The sequence below is a fragment of the Macrobrachium nipponense genome, chromosome 7, assembly GCF_015104395.2.
Source record: "Macrobrachium nipponense isolate FS-2020 chromosome 7, ASM1510439v2, whole genome shotgun sequence".
Taxonomy (NCBI): Eukaryota; Metazoa; Arthropoda; class Malacostraca; order Decapoda; family Palaemonidae; genus Macrobrachium; species Macrobrachium nipponense.
The window spans coordinates 88,344,068-88,366,567 of NC_061109.1; the positions used below are offsets into that span (position 1 = coordinate 88,344,068).

General features: G+C 33.2%; 1 protein-coding gene across 11 annotated transcripts in view; it reads left to right on the top strand.

The window, feature by feature from the left end:
- Positions 1-22,500, top strand: part of LOC135217458 (uncharacterized) — a 334,879-nt gene that overhangs the window by 254,426 nt on the left and 57,953 nt on the right. For 10 of the 11 annotated variants that reach the window (XM_064253348.1, XM_064253349.1, XM_064253350.1 and 7 more), the window contains 4 exons: positions 3,389-3,572; positions 10,976-11,149; positions 14,364-14,577; positions 20,807-20,985. In XM_064253348.1, coding sequence (XP_064109418.1) covers positions 3,389-3,572; positions 10,976-11,149; positions 14,364-14,577; positions 20,807-20,985 — 751 coding nt within the window. The remainder of the gene's footprint in view (positions 1-3,388; positions 3,573-10,975; positions 11,150-14,363; positions 14,578-20,806; positions 20,986-22,500) is intronic. The other variant, XM_064253347.1, reaches the window with a different exon arrangement.

Sequence of the window (22,500 nt, forward strand, 5' to 3'; positions counted from 1 at the left end):
ATATTTCATCACGAATTCTTCAGAAATATCAATATCATTATTTCTATAATCAGAGAGTAGACCAGTTTCTTGAACGTACTTCACTGAAACAATAAAATATGACCATTAATTACCTGATCTTCCAAATCATACCCTCTATCAAAACATATGACTGTTATATATGTATTTCTTGAATGTACTTCACTAAAACAAAACTATGCCAGTGAACTGATCTTCCAAGGTGTCACTTCTATAAAAAAAATACTGTCATATACCTATGTATAAGTCACTCATACTCTTATATCCAACCTACCATCAGAGAATCGCTCCACACAGCGTCAAGTGACAGCTGATGCACTGTGCAATATGACATATGGAGGGATGTTACAATCATTCCGTTGCAGAGAGAGAGAGAGAGAGAGAGAGAGAGAGAGAGAGAGAGAGAGAGAGAGAGATAACGCATTAGGTCAGGGAGCCAGACAGAAGCAGGGTTATGGACGGACGAACACACAGGCCCCATATATATTTCCCGAATTTTTCAGGGGAAGATGTCGCATGGCTTTGAGGAATGTGAAATGTAGTCGTGTATACATATATATGTCCGTGGAGAATTTCCACATTCTGCTTTGCATCTAAAAGCCAAATATCGGGTCCTAGCGCCGAGGAAGAGAGAGAGAGAGAGAGAGAGAGAGAGAGAGAGAGAGAAGAGAGAGAGAGAGAATTTTGAAACGTCAGGACGTAACGTTTGGCACTGAATATTTGATATGGAGTGATAATAATGTAAGGAGGGTTATACACACCAATATTCGTGACATAGGCACACAGAACAGAATATTGCACAGAGGGCTCAACGTGCTTGCTATGTAAAACTTGAAAATATTAGCGTTAATGAAACTTTCAATACAATTTATTTACATTTATTAATATGTTAATGTTAGTAAATGAATCTATAATGTATTCGTCAAATGGTTACAAAGAAGGTAATATTTCACAGAGGTCTTAAAAATCCGTCCAATGTAAAATAAAAAAAGATAATTTAATGAATCTCTCAATACAAGTTATTAACATTTATTTCTAATAAACTTAATAATGTTAATGAATAGATATATACTGACATTTGTCAAATGGTCACAAAGAACAGAATATTTAATAGAGGGATTACCATCTCTTCTATACAAAATAAAATGTTTTTGATGAATCTCACAGTACGATTTAAAATTAATTTTTAATTAATTCATCAACAGTAAACAATAAAAAAACATATACTGATATTGGTCAAATTGTCAGATAAAACAGAATATTTAATACAGGGCTTACCATCCTTATTATGTAAAATAAACTTCAATGAAACTCTCAGTACAAATTATTAACGTTTATAATTCTAATAAACTTAGTGTTAATAATGTGAATATTTGATAGAGGGCTTAATATCCGTGTAATGTAAACAAAATATAATAAATGAACTCTAATGAAGCTCCCAACACAAAGTTAACAATCTGTTGCTAACGGCCATGGGTCACAATGAGATCCAAAACTGCCAAATAAGAAATCTTAGAGGCAAGGGGCGAGCGGTGGGGTTGGGGGCTGGAGTGAAATTAACAAAGCTTATGAACAGGGGAAGGGTAACTCAATGTAAATAAAAAAGATTAAATGTCTTTTTTGAGAGAGAGAGAGAGAGAGAGAGAGAGAGAGTCCTTTCGATAATTATCTTATTAGTAGGAGCCATTTCCTACATAACCTTGTATTAGATACGCATTTGCACATCTGTTTGTAAAGTATATATATATATATATATATATATATACTATGATATATATATATATATATATATATATATATAGATATATATATATATATATATATATATATATATATATATATATATATATATAGTATATATATATATAACATATATATATATATATATATATATATATATATATATATATATATATATATATATATATATATATATATATATATATGTATGTATATATAAACACAATTGTGCTAAGGTTTCGTTATGGTGTAATTGAATGAATGCCAACGCACGTAAAATCTAATTCCCGGAAAAGTAATTTTTAATTCATCAAAACCTGTCAGTCTAAAATTCCAAATATATATGCAGCTGTACGAATAATGTACACATATCTATAACACGTGATATTTCATTACTGGAACTAAAAAAGCATGTAAAAGTAAATTGTACTCGAAGTAATGATAGCATTTATCGATTATGGCCTATGTAAGTTATATGATATATGAGAATTAAAAAAATAATGGAAAATATCACGTATTGTTAGAGAAATAAAAGGTATTTACCGTATTGTTTTAAGAACAATGGAGAATGGTGGGCTGTGTTCTATTTACGAAGCTGGATTTGACCTTGAAATGTTAGAAAAAGAAAGAACACCTTTTTTTAATTTTCAGAACAAAACTGACATACAGGACAGTACAGCAAATACTGTTCTGTTATAGCTGGAGGTTATCATAACCGAATTGTTGGTTAATTCAGCCATTATGAGTCATTATTAATACTTCTTGACAATACATTTACATTTTTTTGCCTTTTATGTGTAGATGAAAGGTAATCCCTTTGTAGATAAAATAATGTCCAAAGCCTTTCAGTAATCAATTTTCTTTCGTCGGATTTCAGTCATTTTTTTTATTTCACAATGTTGCCAGAATAGGCTATTATAAAATGGTCCTTTCTTGTATTCACCATTTCTCTGTTTATTGCGATATATATCTGATCTATTGTATTTGATGATCTACTGCATGCTGGTGTACATATTCTGATGAAAAGTCTTATTTCTGAAGAGTTCATAGTGCCAACCATTATACACACACACACACACACACACACACACACACACACACACACATATATATATATATATGTATATATGTATATATATATATATATATATATATATATATATATATATATATATATACATATATATATCATATATACATATATATATATATATATATATATATATATATATATATATGTGTGTGTGTGTGTGTGTGTGTGTGTGTGTGTGTGTGTGTGTATGTTTAAATTTCTCACTTATTTTCTCAAGGGCAATCAGTAACCTTACATTATATTTTTCTGAAAGTCTGTTCAACTCTATTTCCTTCTGCCCTTCACAGGTGGCCTCAAAGTGCCCTGTACCTCATTTAATTAAACTCCACTGTCTTCTATTCCTTACAGGTGGTCACATAGGGCATTGTACTTCACTAAATTCAACTTCCTTTCCTTAAAGAGGCGCCTACAGGTGGTTCCAGAGGGCAGTGTGCTTCACCCTATTCAATTCCATATCCTTCTACCACCTACAAGTGGTCTCAACCTCACATAATATCCCACCCAATCTAACTACCTCCTTCTTACTCCACCCCACAGGTGGTCTCAGGGGTTGCTGTTCCACCAGGCGCTGGTAGACTGCGCCCGGGCGGCGATCCTCATACCCCTGGGCAAATCGATCTACAGCTGCCACGCGGTGCCCAAGTGCTCTCTCGTGGAGACCGCCTTCCTCCTGCTGGTGACCGTTTCGACGATCAACATGTTGACAACGGTATTAAGTCAAGTAAAGGAAGAGTCTCTTAAGTCACGTAGGCAAAAAAAAAAAAAAAAAAAAAAAAAAATAAAAAAAAAAAAAAAAAAAAAACCTCGTAGATAATGGCTGTGTTGTAGTAGCTTCGGTTTGTGGTGGGCTACTGGGCTGCTACTTACTGGGGCTACCAAGCTCATCACCCTCCTCAGTCTGACACATACACACACACACACACGAACACACGAACACACCACTCTCACTCGCTTTTCTTTTATGGAATAATCTTTGACGCTTCGCTGAGGATTAAGGACTTTTTTTCCACCCAGGTTTTTTTTTACAAAGTCTGTATCGCATCAAAGATGAGGGATTATTGGGATTAATAACCCACTCCCTCCAACCCCCCACCCACGTCAAGATGGAGAGACGTCTCTTTAAGCTATGAATAGTAGTAGCGTTGTTTTTCAATTTTCATTCTCTCTCTCTCTCTCTCTCTCTCTCTCTCTCTCTCTCTCTCTCTCTCTTCACTCCGGAAATCTAAAGCTAAACTTTAAAATGAATTGTGTACTAATATTTCCGTTTAATAACTATTTATGGACTGAGGATTCAGAGAATAGAGTTCGTGACTTTGAAATAGAGCATCCACAAAGTATGTTTTAAAAATAATTGATAATATGGCCAACTGATGATGACTCATTACACCACCCATAAACTGAAGGTGGTCAGCTTACGAAAATTCAGGGCTAAAATACCAATGATATTCCATTATATTTCATAATATTCTATATAGTAATAAGAGGGATTTTGCTTCGCAAATGCTCCAGCAAAAGTTCAATACAGATTCACGCGGTAAGTTAAAATTCAGTAAAACGTTTTTTTAGCTTTATAAAATATTTATATTTTAAAAAGTTGAAAATTTATTTTATTATTTTTTCTTTTTTTTGTAAAATGACAGATTTCATTTCAAGTTCTAAATCTTTGTGGATTGCTGAGATGGCCCATCGAAAAATTTTTCCACATGAGAATTTTTCCACATGAGACTAGATCATAATGAAATGATTGGTTACAGATATCGAAGATTTTGTGTGAAGAGAAAATAAAAAAAAAGTAAAAAAAAATAGAAATGGGAGATAATTACAAGTAGGTAGCTTAAATGAAATAACAAAAAAGGAGATAATTACAAATAACGTTAAATGAAGATTTTGTGTGAATTGCAATAGAAAGGAACAAACAAAAAAGTAGATAATAACGAACGAGAAGACAAAATGAAATTGGTCGGGTTATGGTTAATGAACACGCATATATCTAGGGTAATTAACTGGGTTGCTTTTGAAAAATATGAACAATAATTTTGTGCACGCAAGCAATAATATTTGGCTGGAAGAGTGTTACGTTCTGTCAGGATTATTATTGTCTAAGATATAAAAAGCGTGGCTATAAATACAGAAACTTAACAACCACAGATGTATATATATATATATATATATATATATATATATATATATATATATATATATATATATATATATATATATATATATATATATATATATATATATATATATATATATATATAAATATATATATATATATATATATATATATATATATATATATATATATATATATATATATATATATATATATATATATATATATATATATATATCTATATATATATATATATATATATATATATATATATATATATAAAAATATATATCTATATATATATATATATATATATATATATATATATATATATATATATATATATGTGTGTGTGTGTGTGTGTATACATATATATATATATATATATATATATATATATATATATATATATATATATATATATATATATATATATATATATATATATATATATATATATATATATATATATATATATAGTATATACACATATATATGTATATATATATATATATATATATATATATATATATATATATATATATATATATATATATATGTATTATATATTCAAGCATGTATCGGATTTAAAACCCTGGGGGAGTCATAATCTGGGAATGTTTAATGTAACTTTTTTTCCCTGTGATATTTTTTACCTGCCATTTTTTTCTGTTACTTTTTTTACCTGGAGTTTACAAACTTACCGAATCTATATTTCCCTAAATAAAACTGAAAAAAAGCTCAAAAAAAGCAAATCTAAGTATACCAGCTAGGTACGTGGACACATCACAAGGCCCTTACGAAAATATAATGATTCATTCCAGAAATGTAGTTTTAAAAATGAAGACACGTGGCTTATAATATCTGAAAATCTGGCAAACATAATACACGAAACGCCATGTTTACTTAGTCGTTTGTTAATGATATCAGGTTTAAAAGAATGTTTATATTTTTTTGTGGAGGGTAGGGGGAGGGGACGGGGGACGTATTTGACGAAGCTATTTGAAATTCAGAGTCTTCTTTTAAATATTTTAAATGTTTGACTGGATATGCTCGGCGAAAATTAAATATTTACCTTGAATGCACGGCTTAGGAGTAATTGGATCTCCGTTGATTATATAAATATATATACATATAAATGAATATACATATATAATATATATATATATATATATATATATATATATATATATTATAAATATAATATATACATATATATATATATATATATATGTACATAATAAATTTGAAAGGATGATTAGCTTCCAATGTTTTTTCGAGGGAATTTATTAATTATCTTCATCAGGCGATATTTAAACAAAACAAAAAAATTTATATATATGTATATATATATATATATATATATATATATATATATATATATTACACACACACATATATATATATATATATAGAAAAAATATATATATATATATATATATATATATATATATATATGTAATTACTAACAGGACACCATTGAAACTGAATGGCATCTAGCGGATTTATTTATCAAAAAGAAAAACCTTTAACTTTTTTTTTATAAATATATTCGCTACATACCATCCAGTTTCAATGAGGTCCTGTTTGTAATTGTATTGATTCACAGAATAATTGTGTAAGTGATAAAGCTAACTCACACACACGCACACGCACACACACACACACACATATATATTTTCACCATAATGTGTTACATTATTAATAAAAAATTTTTTAAATTCTTGTATTTCATCACCTTAATGTTATCACAGGCATACACATACTTCCTTGGACACATTATAATAAAAAAATAGTATAATTTGCCAACCAGAAAAAAATATACATATACCTTCCTGAAGGTGAGAGAAACCACACCCTGATCAATTTCCCAGTTAAATGGATCTTCCAGGGTTTGATGATCTCAAGGGGACAGCAGTATCATTGCAGATGAATCTCTCTTCTGGCCCACAGAGATATTTGGTTGTTGAATCTGTGGTTCTGTAGGTCTGAGTTAATCTTTTAAATAAACATTCCAGCGAATTTTTCCTTTCTAATCAGTTAGTTAGTTAGTTAAGTAAACATTTCATGTTCAGACGTTTTGGAAGATCTCAACTGAAAAGTGTAACCTTTTTCTAACCTCACCCCCGGAAAAAATTTATTAATTTAGGAAGAGAAATCCAATGAAAATAATCATGTATTACAAAAAGTATAAGCTTAAAGATGGGATGATCATTTTAAAAGATCTCAGTCAAAAATTGCTAAGTTATAAAAAAGATAAATGAAAAAAAATCCAAGTAGGAAAAAGTATCTTTAAGAAATGTAATAAGTATAGTTGAATAAGAAAAAAGATATGAGTACTTGTCCTTGCAGAAAAAATATTAGCACATACCTGTTGTATAGCTCGTACTCCAGTATACTATAGTAGATTCACATCAAACGTGCGTTTGATGTTTTGGCCCGTCCCTTACGACGCTCCTGATTGGCTGTTGATAAGCCAGTCAAACGGCTGGAAACTCTCAGTCTCTCGAGAGAGTTCACATGGGCAGGAAGCGTGTTCCTCCTCTCCTGAGGGATAGGTTTTTCAAACGTATACCTCAGGAGAAGGTATACGTTTGACATCAAATGCGCGGTTGATGTGAGTCTACTATAGGCAGCATGTGAGTTGAAAAATATCTGTCCTAAAAAAATATGATGAAAAAATCTAATATGTTTATCAGGAGAGGAATAACAGTAGTAAAATTGATAAATAAAATAAACCAAATAGACTATTCTCCATCTTATGCAAAATACTAGACTAGGGAAAATAAAAAAAAAATTATGGTTAGTGAATTTCAAGATTCATATTCGTCTACCATTCGTGCATAACTAACGCTACATTTGTTTTAGATTGAAATATGAGAAAAAAAAAAAAAAGTAAATATTAACATAAGTTCTGCCAAAACGCGGAATAGAGTTTACACGGATCTCACAACTGCGTGAGAAAGATTCACTTACCATTTTATGTCCGTGAACCCTGATGGTATCATCGGCACCTGTGGACCCACATCTCTCTCTCTCTCTCTCTCTCTCTCTCTCTCTCTCTCTCTCTCTCTCTTCAATTTTCCTTCTTTTTATTCCCAGGAAATGCTCGAGGGACTGAGCAGATGAAATGGTTGTCAGTCCTAGTTTTATTTCATTCTTTCTTGAGCATGTTTAAACTTTAATTATTTCTAAAGTGTTAAAATGTCTTTTTATTTCCTAGATTTAACATTCATATTATTAAATATTATTATTACTCTCGGTTACTGTATCAAATTTATGCTTGTTTCAATTTTACTTTTCATTTTCCAGTCATTAGTTTTAGTTTTTGTAGCTTGCAATTCTTGTTTATCTTTTGTAATTTCAATGGCATCCACGTACAAGTATGCAAATGTATGGATTCACACATACACGCACGCTCACGTACGATCGCACGCACACAGACACACATTATATATATGTATATATATATATATTATATATATATATATAATTAATTATTATTATTATTATCTACCCCTCCATTTCACCACAATTATCTAAATACAACCATCAAAGGGCCCTCAATTCCTTTTTTTTTTTATTTAATCTTGTAAGTAAATCTAAATCCAGTATCTCTTGCTGTCATAATAATTCATGCTCCGTGCATAATAATGATAATAAAAATCTTAGCTTTCATCATATTATGTGGATAAGATTCACTTAATTTTGGTTTTTATTTTTCTCACTTTCTCTTATGTTTTTCTCTTTCGTAATCGAGTTAAAGTGTCTGTATATTTGTTGGTCCATCACCTCCATCGTCTCAGTTTGTAATCGTTTTTTCTCTCTCTCTCTCTCTCTCTCTCTCTCTCTCTCTCTCTCTCTCTCTCTCCAACACGAACTCCAGAACGAGCCCACTGTTTCTCAACAGCAAGGTCTAACTCTCTCTCTCTCTCTCTCTCTCTCTCTCTCTCTCTCTCTCTCTCTCATTCTCTCACCGGTTCTAACGCCATATTCTCTTTCTCTTTCTCTTTCTCTCTCTCCAGCACAAACGCCAGAACGGGTCCACTTTTTCTCGATAGCAAGCTCTCTCTCTCTCTCTCTCTCTCTCTCTCTCTCTCCTCTCTCTCTCTCTCCACACATATCATCAGGAACGTTATAACTTTCCCTGGAGTTATATGCTAAATAATAACCATTCCGACCCAGTATGAAATCCTTAAATGACGTTTTCCAATGAACTTTGCTTACCAGACATTGACCTTCATTTTCTCTTAACCAACAAACTCGCATCGGGTAAACAAAACGGTTAATATCTCCTTAACAAAACCCCATGGGAATTATTATTCAATATTTTGAATATTATCGCATCAGGGCGCCTTTCTATTTGACGGGGTTTTTGCAAATGATCCTGAAAAAAATCGTAACACTCTGGGAGCAGAAGTTAGTGTTCAGCGAGTAAGCAAATTAGTTAATATACTCTTCACAAAAACCACAAGGGAATTATCATTCAATATTTTGAATATTATTGCTTCAGTGGCGCTATGGGTTTGAATGGATTTTTACGAATTATTCTGGAAATTACTGTACACCTTAGAAACAGACGTTGGTGTTTAGGAAAAAGAAATACTGAAACCAGAGTTAGCGAAGAATTTTGACAATAGGAAAATCATGGGAAAATCATCAAATGAATGGCAGCTCTATTATAAACAATCTATTTGTCCTAAGTGTGTCTACAAAGCAATATGAGATTAAGTAACGCACAAGAATTAGTTAAAAGAACGTAATGATAAAATAAGTAATTAACAAAAATACATCACTGATTACAGAGAATACAAATCACCCTTTTGAAAAACGAATTCAAGAAAATCATGTGGAAAACTAAATATAAAAAACCATGACTTGAAACAAAAACATAATGAAATGAGCAAATAACAACAATACATCAGTGATTGCAGAGAACACAATTCACCCATTTGAAAGACGATTTCAAGAAAAATCATGTGGAAAACTATATATATATATAAAACCCATGACTAATATTTTCTCGCATAATGTCCAAACTAAATTCCATTCTCCTTCATATGCTTTATAGCTGTTTCCCCTTGTTCTATGTTTGCTGGAAAGAAATCAAAGATTGCTCAGTTTCCCCCAAAAGAGAAATTCGACTTGGTGAGTACTTCCAATTTTTAGGGCAGTGATTCAATTGCTAAAATTGAAGGAATTCGATTGGAATCTAATTATTAATGGATATTAATACTTCGTCTTTATTCTTTTAACAATTTTATCTTAAAGGCTTAAACAAATATGTATATATATATATACATATATGTTTATCATATAATATAATATATATATATATATATATATAATTTATATATATAAAAATATATATAATATCTTAATATGTTTATAGGGATAAATGTATAAGTATAATAATATATATTTATATAATACTGTATATATATATATATATATATATATATATATATATATATATATATATATATATATATATATATATATATATATATATACGAAGTAAAAGTTCACTGAGCTGATAAACACCGCATAGCCCTCTTTAATTTTTATGACATTTTCAATTTTATCATTTTCCTGCACAAATATATCAATATTATTACGTATCAGTTCTCAATTCAGTCACAATCTGTTTAAACGATAGGCAATAATTGTTTACCAGAATGGTAATTCCTGCCCAGCTTTCTTTGAATTTGCCAGATGAATTTGAAAATCAGAACTGAATTTCTTCTTTACACTTTACAGAGAGTTTAAGGGGGGATGCATGTATGTATCTATATGTATGTATGCATATATATATATATATATATATATATATATATATATATATATATATATATTATATTGTGTACATGCGTACATACCACATGGAAGTACTGTCAATAAAAAAATAAAAAAGTTGCAATTTTCTTCTATCTTGGGGAAAACGATTGGGGCATCTTTGATAATCGGACGGAAACCCCCACCTGTGTCTTCTTGGGCATCTCCGGCAGGTGCTGAACGACGCCCCGCTCCTGCCCGAGGACTCGGACCAGAAGCAGATGCCCCTCCTGATGGAGTCGCCGCAGTGCGTCCTCTTCGGCACCTTCATGATATGGTTCGCCTCGATCACCATAAATTTAGGTCCTACGTTTCTCTCGGGGGCCCTGGCGGCCAATGTTGATGAGGTGAGTGGCCAGGGGGTTACTTCGAATGAAAGGAAATTTGGTGCCTTTGTGATGTAAAGGGGTTTGGGTGATTTTGTTTATAAATGGTAGACTGACTGAGAATTTCTTTATATATCTATTTTTCATTATAATTTTGATTATACGCTGTAGCGATGTAGTGGCTGTACAGGAAACTTAATCGCCTTCGACGCATTTTTTATTTGTTACATTTTGTTATGAATTCAAGACATATAAAGTCAAAGCCACTAATTTTCATCTTCTGTTACTTGATAAAGTCATAACCACTAATTTTTTTCATCTGTTACTAGATGAAGTCTTATAAAATCAACCACTAATTTTTATCTTCTGTTATTTGATAAAGTCATATAAAATCAACCACTAATTTTTGTCTTCCGTTACTTGATAAAGTCATAATCACTAAATTTTATCTTCTTTTACTAGATAAAGTTACATAAAATCAACCACTAATTCTTATCTTCTGTTACTAGATAAAGTCATAAAAAATCAGCCACTAATTCTCATCTTCAGTTACTTGATAAAGTCATAATCACTAAATTTTATCTTCTGTTACTAGACGAAGTCACATAAAATCAACCACTAATTTCTATCTTCTGTTACTTGATGAAGTCATATAAAGTCTACCACTAATTTTTATCTTCTGTTACTTGATAAAGTCATAACCACCATTTTTAACCTTCTGTTACTAGATAAGGTCATATAAAATCAACCACTAATTTCTATCTTCTGTTACTTGATAAAGTCATGACCACTAATTTTCACCTTCTGTTACTAAATAAAGCCACATAAAATCAACCAAAATTCTTATCTTCTGCTACTAGATAAAGTCATATCATAAAGTCGTCCTAGATAAAGTCACATAAAACCATCAACTGATTTTCATATTTTGGTGTCGAATTAAATCAAATCTTACCCCGATTTATTCACTGCCAGTTTTCGTGGATTTGTCCCTCCTTTTAAAAGCGAATTATTCTCCCTCACCTCCTGCATATCCCCCTCATCAAACTGAATTCCATCTATCAACGCTTAATGGTCCCCGTCCTGACTCGCAATTGTTCCTCCTCTGACGAATTCTGCACCTGGATATATCACCTTTAATACTTTTGAAATGCCCTGGCCTTCATTCGCCTTTATGCATTCATATTTCCCTTAAACACCTGTATGTGTGTGTTAGTGTGTGTGTGTGTGTGTGTGTGTGTATCTATGGGGAAGCTTTATGTTTAACTGTTGATTGGTTTGGCTTTGTAAGTTATTGGTTCTTGTTGATTGTTGTTTGTTTGTTTTTGTTTTTTATTTTAGGTCACATGAGGGCATTCAGTTGTATGACAAATTGCGGGGTTTACAGCATAGATGGTATATAAGTTATAATAATAATAATAATAATAATAATAATAATAATAATAATAATAATAATAATAATAATAAAATAACGAATAATAATGAATAATAATAATAATAATATCCAGTGGCTCTTGTGGGTTTGTTCTATATGAAATAGGTTTCATCTTCTGAATAATAATAATAATAATAATAATAATAATAATAATAATAATAATAATAATAATGGACCAGTATAACTCAAAGATAACCAACAATTACTTTGTTCCTAATGTTTTCTAATTATTAATATCAGCAAATTATATTTTATCGTTTTGTTTTAATGTCATTGCATAGAATACTTTTCTTCTTCTAAACCTAAGCAAAAGATTTCCTAAACAGTAACTGTTTACATTAAACTAATCCTCTAGAATGTTTATCACTTTCATTTTTGTCAATAAATTGTTCCATTCTAAATTTCTCAGTATATATCTTTAATTATCATTCATAAACTTATTTTTAATTCAATCTAATTTGTAATCGTCCCATTCAGATACCGTATAACCATAATTATTTTTAATAATTTCGTCTTTAATCTAATTTAAAGTGTTATCTTCCCAGTCAAGAGATCGTATAACCACTTACTTGACCATTTAAATCACTGGTCTTCCTTATAGTCCCCCAAACCACTGATTTTACCTTCCTAATATTTACTATTCCCAGTCAGCTATTCATGTCAACGGGGCTACCCAGATCTTCCAGACCCTTTCGTCTTCCCATTGTTTGGCATCCTAACTTATCTTCCCTTTATTGTTCAGACACTCCAGTCTTCCCTCTATCCTTCAGTCGCCCTGATCTTACCTTAGTTCTAAAATAGACCGTCGTTCATAACTTTTAACAGATTCCTGATCTTCCCACTATTATTCAAGGTCCTCTAATATGACCTCCATTTTTCCTAATCTTTCCTCTACTTTTACTAAGTATGCTGATCTTCCCTGTGTCTTCCAGGTCCACTGGTCTTTTCTCCACTTCTCTCGTGTACACTAATCCCCCCACAACTTCCTAGTCCTCTGACCTTCCCTCTATTTTCTCAGGTACACTGATCTTCCCACAAACCTTCCCGGTCCATTGATGTTCCTAGGTCGTCTGATCTTCTCTCTATTCATTGTAGTACCAAAGTGCTCTAATCTTCCCATAATCTCCCAGGCACACTGACCTTCCCACAATCTCCCACTTATATTACAAGGTCCTCAGATCTTCCCACAATCTTCCAGGTATACTGACCTTCACACAATCTCCCATTTGTATTCCAAGGTTCTCTAATCTTCCCACAGTCTTCCAGGTACAGTTACCTTTACACAATCTCCCACTTGTATTCCAAGGACCCTAATCTTCCTACAATCTCCCAAGTACACTGACCATCACACAATCTCCCACTTATATTCCAAGGTCCTCTAATCATCCCAAAATCTTCCAGGTACACTGACCTTCATACAATCTCCCACTCATATTCCAAGGCCTCCAGGTACACTGACTTTCATACAATCACAATCTCCCACATATATTCCAAGGTCCTCTAATCATCCCACAATCTTCCAGGTACACTGACCTTCCCACATTTTCCCACATATTTTCCTAGGTCCTCTATTCTCCCATAATCTTCCAGGTACACTGGCCTTCACACAATCTCCCACTTTTATTCCAAGGTTCTCTAATCTCTAATCTCATAATCTCCCAGGTATGCTGACCTTCCCATAATCTCCCATTTATATTCCAAGGTCCTCTAATCTTCCAGGTCCTCCTTAACCTCCCTCTTTCCCTTAATTCCAAAATCCTCCATTAATCCCTAGCACAACTAATCCTCCCGCAACAATTCCAGGTGCACAACGCACCCTCGTGTCCACTGATAACGGGTCCCCTGCGCCACTACGTCCTGAACGTCCTGTGGATTCTGACGAATGTCCTGGTCATCATGCTGACCATCTTCCACCTGTACAAGCTCTACAGGGATCTGTCCAACTCGTCCTTAGAAGCTGTTAGAATCGCCTCGCTCGTCACCACCATGATCAGTGTCACGCAGCCGCAGAATTCAGGTGAGAGGGGGTGGGACTTGGCAGTGGGGAGTGGTAGGAGAAAGTAATAGGAGAAATTACAAAGTAGAGAGTAACTGTAATAGAAATTAGAAAGTGGTATTAGAAAGTAGCAGAGGAAAGCACAAGTAGAAATGAGAAATTAGTATTAGAAAAGAGTAGGAGAAAGTACAAAGTAGAAAACAATTGTAATAGAAAATAGAAAGTGGAAGTAGAAAGTAGCAGAGGAAAGTACAGAGTAGAAAGCAATAGTAGTAGAAATTAGAAAGTGGTATTAGAAAGTAGCAGAGGAAAGTACAGAGCAGAAAGCAATTGCAATAGAAATTAGAAAGCAGTAGGAGAAAGCACAAAGTAGAAAGTAATTTTAATAGAAAGTGGAAGTAGAAAGTAGCAGAGGAAAGTACAGAGTAGAAAGCAATAGTTGTAGAAAATAGAAAGTGGAAGTAGAAAGTAATAGGAGAAAGTACAAAGTTAAAATAATAGTGATAGAAAATAGAAAGTGGTAGTAGAAAGTAGTAGGAGAAAGTACAAAGTAGAAAGTTATTGTAATAGGAATTTGAGAGTGGTATTAGAAAGTAGTAGGGGAATAGTACAAAGTAGAAAGCAATAGTAGTAGAAAATAGGAAGTAGTAGTAGAACGTAGAAAGTAGTAGCATTAGTGGAGAGTAGAAAGTCGTAGTAGAAATCAGTAGCATTAGTAAAGAGTAGAAAGTCGTAGTAGAGAGTAGAAAGTATTAGTATTAGTGAAGAGTAGAAAGTCGTAGTGGAAAGTATTAGAGGAGAGTAAAAAGTAACAGTTGAAATTAGAAAATAGGGAAATTGAAAGTAGAAAGTTTCGTTCTGCGTTTATTTTTTCTTATGGAATGAGTTGCGTCTCTCTCTCTCTCTCTCTCTCTCTCTCTCTCTCTCTCTCTCACACACACACACTCTCTCTCTCATACATGAATGGCAATTATCCTAGGAAACAGACAACATCTATTGATGTCAAACGTTAACTGGCCATGTCCAATTTCTTTGCCTTAAAAGTAAGGCCATTTCTTTTTTTAAATTTCACACACTATTTGAAAACCAGTTTCATTACTCTCTCTGTCTCTGTCTCTGTCTGTCTGTCTCTCTCTCTCTCTCTCTCTCTCTCTCTTCCTTTTTTCCCTTTTTCCTCTCTCTCCTTTCTTCTTTTTACCGGCCTTCCCCAAGTTTTTTCTCGTTTTCAAGGTAAGGCAATAATTTACCCAGCGAAATACCTGCGTATATAAAACCATCCACTTGACCAATAAAAGTCAAGTCTCTCTCTCTCTCTCTCTCTCTCTCTCTCTCTCTCTCTCTCTCTCTCTCTCTCAAACTCCTATATAATTCAGTTTATAATCTGTAAGGTCGATGACAATATATGCTGATATAATTCACCATGGAAAATAAGATGAAAAACTATACAAGCAATAATTATTCTCCGTAATTCTCCATTATGGCCTCTGACTGACAGTTCAGAGCCCTCGTTCACGAAGGCATTTACAAACGCCCCACTAGAAGTGCCTCGAACCCCTGTGCTTGATAAAGCAAGCAATAGGTAAGCAAGCACGAAAGTATCTGAATGCGAGCGCGGATGAACAGCGAGTTTACATATTTGACGGACAGCCGTGGTGGCAATTAAGGACGATCTTCAGACCGGCTCTCGGTTTTCCGTTCCCATGAGAGCATTAATGAACGCACTCGCTCAAAGTGGGAGCGGTGCTCGAGAGAGAGAGAGAGAGAGAGAGAGAGAGAGAGTGAGAGAGTTCCAATTTTTAACATTTTTCTCTTTACCTTTTTTCTCAAGGTTTTGCTTTCAATTCTCAGATGACTAAACGTTGGAAATAATTTTACGCTTGATTATAATTATAGATATTCTTCATTGCCATAAATCACATTCTTCCAGTTTACGTCTGGAATCCATCTTCAATTCTAAAAAAAGAAAATAATTTCTAATTTATTAAATCATTCCTTTTCACAAATCCCAGTTTTCCAGTATACGACTGGAATCCATCTTCGATTAAAGGAAATCTAATTTATTACAACGTTCCTTTTCACAAATCACAGTCTTCCAGTATACAATTGGAATCCAACTTCAATTAAAATATTATATATATATATTTATATAATATATATAATATACGATGATATATATTATATATATATATAATATAATTATATATATATTTATATATATATATATATATATATATATATATATATATATATATATGTTAAACAAAACAATTCCTAATTTATCAAATCCTTCCTTTCACAAATCAGCCCCGATATTTATTGCATAGCAACAGTGCAGCAGAAGAGGGCTTAGGGAAGGATTAATTCCATCCAGTCCCATCCCTTTTATTTCGGAATCTCAGAGAGAGGATTAAATCCTGGATAGAAAAAAAAATCCTACGGATTCATTAAGATTACCGGTGCTGCATCTCTCGGAAAATGGGGCTCATAAAATTCAATGGTATGGAGTGGAAAAAGAAGAAGAAGAAGAAGAAGAAGAAGAAGAAGAAGAAGAAGAGAATGAGGGAGAATAATTAAAAAAAAAAAAAAAGTTTTTACTGTGTCTTTCGCTCTCAGCGATCATTACTGTATAAGATTTCTATTGGATTTTGTTAATTGTTTTATGCGTGGTCCACTTATTTTTTTTCTTCCTTATTTGTAATATATCTAGCATGTTGCACGCATACACATACGCACACATATATATGCATATACATAACATACATACGTTTATATATATATATATATATATATATATATATATATATATATATATATACATATATATATATATATATATATATATATATATATACATATATATATATATATATATATATATATATATATATATATATATATATATATATATATATATTATATATATATAGAGAGAGAGAGAGAGAGAGAGAGAGAGAGAGAGAGAGAGAGAGATGTATATATATGTGTGTGTGTGTTTGTATATATGTACTTATGATATATATCCGGATATCTGACTCCCGGTCTTTCAACTTTGTGTCCAGGGCGTTTGCAGGCCCTTCGCATTATCTTAGTCTCGTTCGGCTAAAAAGGGTATGAGTTGCCCTCTGGGTTTTCTATCTTTTTCTTTTCCTTTTCCTCGTTTCGTCTATACTCCTTTAATCTTTCATCTTCTTGTTTTTTCCTTTGTTTTCTGTCATGAGATGGTTTCGAACTTTAGAACATCGTGTTTCTGGTACTACGAAGTGTTGTCGTATATTTAAATTTTGCAACGGAAGAGGTATACGTTTAAATCTTCAAAATGAATAATCAATTTGCATCACGAGTTTGAAATCAATAATAAATCGTTCGAAAATTGAGATAAAAATTGAATTTTTCTTCATTCCTCACAACGCTGGCCTGTGGAACGGATTCCTTGGGGATGTCTGCCAATCGGAACTTCTTCAGAAGTTTAAGAGAAGATACAAAGCATTACTACCCTAATACAACCCTCCTTCTATCTTAATAATTCACGTAACATATGTTTTATTTATTTATTAATTACTAATTTATTTATTTTTTCAATAAGCGGCCTCTTCCTTTTTGTATTTCCCACCTTGTATCTTGATATTTCGCTTAACATATTTTTTCATTTATTTATTAATTATTGATTTTTTTTTAATGAGTGATCTCTTCCTTTTGTATTTCCTACTGCCCTCTGTTACAAGTTTCTATTGAACACCATATTTCTATTTAGTTATCATTTTGTAATCTATTTTTATCCTTTTCAATAAGTGACCTATTCTTTTCTGTTTCCCACCACTGCCTTCTGTTACAACTTTCTATTGAACGCCATATTTTTGGAAAGCTTGAATTTCAAGGCAATGGCCACTATGGTGGGTTTGTGGGCTTTTTCAGTACGAATAGGGTTCATCTTCTGAATGATAATGACAATAATAATCTGGTGTCTAAGATGAAATGACAACGATAAAAGTTCGACGAGGGAAGAAAATGGAACTAAAAGCGAATACGAGGACTTGAGTGATATATAACACAATAAGACAACAATCCCTCTGGGTCCATTAAATCAGGCTAAGAAACTTTTCCCTAGAAATACGGATGTAAATGAACCTGTTAGACGAAGTGGTGTTTTAACCCAGTACCCACAGAACCGTCTGGTCTCTTTAAAGTGGTTCACTGACCGTAGAAAGATAAAAAAGAAAAACGTATACTCGTAGATAAAACTGGTTTCTAAAATGCCAGGGTTCAGCCTCTTTGAACCTACTTTTCCCCGTCCCCCCCCCCTCTCTCTCTCTCTCTCTCTCTCTCTCTCCTCTCTCTCTCTCTCTCCTCAAAGGGAAAAGAAAAGTGTTCATTTATTTCTCTCTTCCTGGAAGAAGGAATTAAGTTCCAGAGTCTCTCTCTCTCTCTCTCTCTCTCTCTCTCTTCTCTCACTTAATGTTTCAGGTTGTGTAGATGAAAAACATTTTCCCCTACGTTTATTATCTTAACTAATAGGATTCTCTCTCTCTCTCTCTCTCGCTATTGATTTTTCAAGTTGTGTTAATGATAAACACTTCTAATCTCTTTTTTTTATCTAAAAGGATCCTCTCTCTCTCTCTCTCTCTCTCTCTCTCTCTCTCTCTCTCTCTCTCTCTCTCTCTCTCTCTCTCAATTAATGTTTCAAGTAGTGTAAAGGATAAATATTTTTCCCTTATGTTTATTGTCTTAGCTAAATGGGTCCTCTCTCTCTCTCTCTCTCTCTCTCTCTCTCTCTCTCTCTCTCTCTCTCTCTAATGATTTTTTCAGTTGTTTAACTGAGAAACATTTTTAATCTATATTTATTTTCTTAACTAAAAGGATTCTCTCTCTCTCTCTCTCTCTCTCTCTCTCTCTCTTCTCTCTCTCTGTTAATTTTTCAGGTCTTATAAATGTTGACAGCTCTCATCTATGTTCATTTTCATTACACAGACGTCTCTCTCTCTCTCTCTCTCTCTCTCTCTCTCTCTCTCTCTCTCTCTGCTCTGTTCTTATGAAATTCCTAACACTGGTCTCGCCTCCCACTGTAACAACTAGCAAATCAAACTATTTCAGAACTATTCCTCATTAATTATTATCTTTTTCAAACTCCCCTCTCCCTTCCGCCAAATTCTGTACATCCCACTACAACTACAGTGACTGAATTTTTGTATTTGGTCGTAGTTTTTTACCGACCAAACATGTAATCCATCTTTCAGTTTCAAAGTTATAACATTGGCCCCCTTTTGAAAGTTATCTTGACATGTCACTAAAACATTAAGTTTTTTCAGCAGTGTTAGCCTTAAAGCTATATATTACGAATCCCTGCTACTGTACACTTTCTTCTGAAGATGTGTAGTGCCGTCAGTGCACCTCACGTGGTATACTGTAGACATTACTTTAAGTTCTTTGCTGTGGCCTTTTTGCCATTAGCTGCAGCCCCCTTTCATTTTTAGATTTATCATGGGTTATAATGTTAAATTCAAGTCTTTACCAAAATACACAGTCTACACAGTTCTGCATAAATCTAATGGAGATTACAAAAGTCAATTTTGTGGCTTATATCCAGGTGATATGGATTTTGCCAGGTAAGTGGAGGAAACTTAATAGACAAACACGTATGTGATGAGATTAGAGAAGACCTTAGCAAAGGCTCAGTTCTGTATAAATCCTGTAGAGATTATTAAAGTAATTTTTGCGATGTGGATTTTGCCCGGAAAGTACAAGAAGTGTCATAGTATTTTATTATTGTTATTCATAAAATTAAGCCTATTCTTATGGAACAAGCCCACGGAAGGGGTCACTGACTTGAAATTCAAGCTCCCAAAGAATATGGTGTTTGTTCTAAAGGGTCCACAATAATACAAAGTGTAAAAAGTCCGTGTATAATTTTGAAGACTTTACAGAAAGCTTTCGAACCCTTCCCTGGGTTCATCTTCAGGGTTCGAAAGCTTTCTGTAAAGTCTTCAAAATTATACACGGACTTTTTACACTTTGTATTATTGTGGACCCTTTAGAACATTATATATACTCTCGTGATAGAGAGTTTTTCCCTAATATGGTGTTTATTAGGAAGTAAGAGAAGGTATATAGAAATGCAGAAAGAAATCCTACTTATTCAAAATAAGAAAATAAACTAATAAACTAATAAACAGATAAAATTTAGGTGTACATGAAGAGATTTGTGCTCAAGCTTTGCGTGAATCAACAGCTTAATCCTTCCCTATTCCTTCCACAGACCCAGAGGCCCGCGAACACCGTCAGGTCAACAGCTACATCAGCAGGATGGAGAAGGAGGGCGTGGAGAGAGTCAAAATGTTCGTGGTGGTGACGGTGGCCTACGTCGTGTTTTGGGGTCCTCTGTTCCTCGTCACCCTTCTCACACCGTCTGGGGGGAAGACGGGACTCAGTCATGAGGTTAGTTAATGATTTTGGTTACATAAATAATGATAGATTGTGTCATTTTCTTAAGGTGCTTTCGGCAGGTGTAGGGGTACAGTTCATGAATAATTACAGCATTAAATTACGTCATTCTCTCATGACACCTGTGACAGGTGTAGACCTTATAGTTCATGAATAATGGCAGCATTAAATTGCGTCGTTCTCTCATGACACCTGTGGCAGGTGTAGACCTACAGTTCATGAATAAGTGAGGGCCATCTGTAAAGTGATCACAGGTCTGTTGTTTTACAGCTGATGCCACCATGAGAGTGATCACTGATGCAGGCCTGTAACCCTTAAGGTATTCTATTTTAACAGTAGCACAGGTGTACACCTACATTTCATATATAAAGCCACTTTGAGACTGATCTTAGGTGGACATCTGTAATGCAGAAGTGGTGCCATTTTCAAAGAGACCACAGGTTTATGTCTGAGGTCTCTAAGTTATGCCATCAAAACAGTAGCACAGGTGTAGGTCTGTATCATGAAAGTGGTTACAGGTGTAGCCTGTATCCCTTAAGTTATTTGCAGACCTGTAGTCTATAGGTTATTCTATTATGCCAGCAGCACACGTATAACAGATGTTGTCCATAGGTGATACCATACAGAAAGTAACAATAGCTGTTGCCTAGAGCAGATTCCATCGTTGAGTTAATGGCAGGTGCATGTCTGTAGTCATTAAGTTAGGCTGTCACAGCAGTAGCACAAAGAGAGAGAGAGAGAGAGAGAGAGAGAGAGAGAGAGAGAGAGAGAGAGAGAGAGAGAGAGAGAGAGCATCTTACTAAGCAATTCATCCTCTCTGGTAAAGTATTCATTTCCGCCAATGGTTTCTTCAACTTCACGTCAGTTCTCCACTGGATTTAATTTTCTTGCACTGTCTCCTCTCCTTTGCAAAATAAATGAATATGAAAGGTTCAGTAAGAGTGAGTGACTGCCTTGGGTTTTTCACTCGGGTACAGATTATATTGGGAGAATATAATTCTTTGTGGTATTTTTTTTTTCATGTTGTGTTTGGGGACTATCTATATTGCATTTCATGTCCAAAATTATTATTATTATTATTATTATTATTATTATTATTATTATTATTATTATTATTATTATTATTATTATTTTATTATTATTATTATTATATTATTATTATTATTATTATTATTATTATGTGGTATCACTTCATTCTGTATTTCCCTTGACCTCGTCTGACTTCATCCTAATGAACACCTAATATTTGTTTGGAAGCTTGAATTTCAAGTCAGTGGCCCAAAGGTGGGCTTGTTCCATATCAATAGGTTTCATCTCCTGAATAATAATAATAATAATAATAATAATAATAATAATAATAATAATAATAATAATAATAATAATAATAATAATAATACAACCACCCAGAAATTCCTGAAGCCGAACCAAGTAAGAGACTCTGGGAAAACATATGGAGCAATACGGTATCACACAAGAAACATGCAACATGGCTCCAGGAAGTCAAGGAAG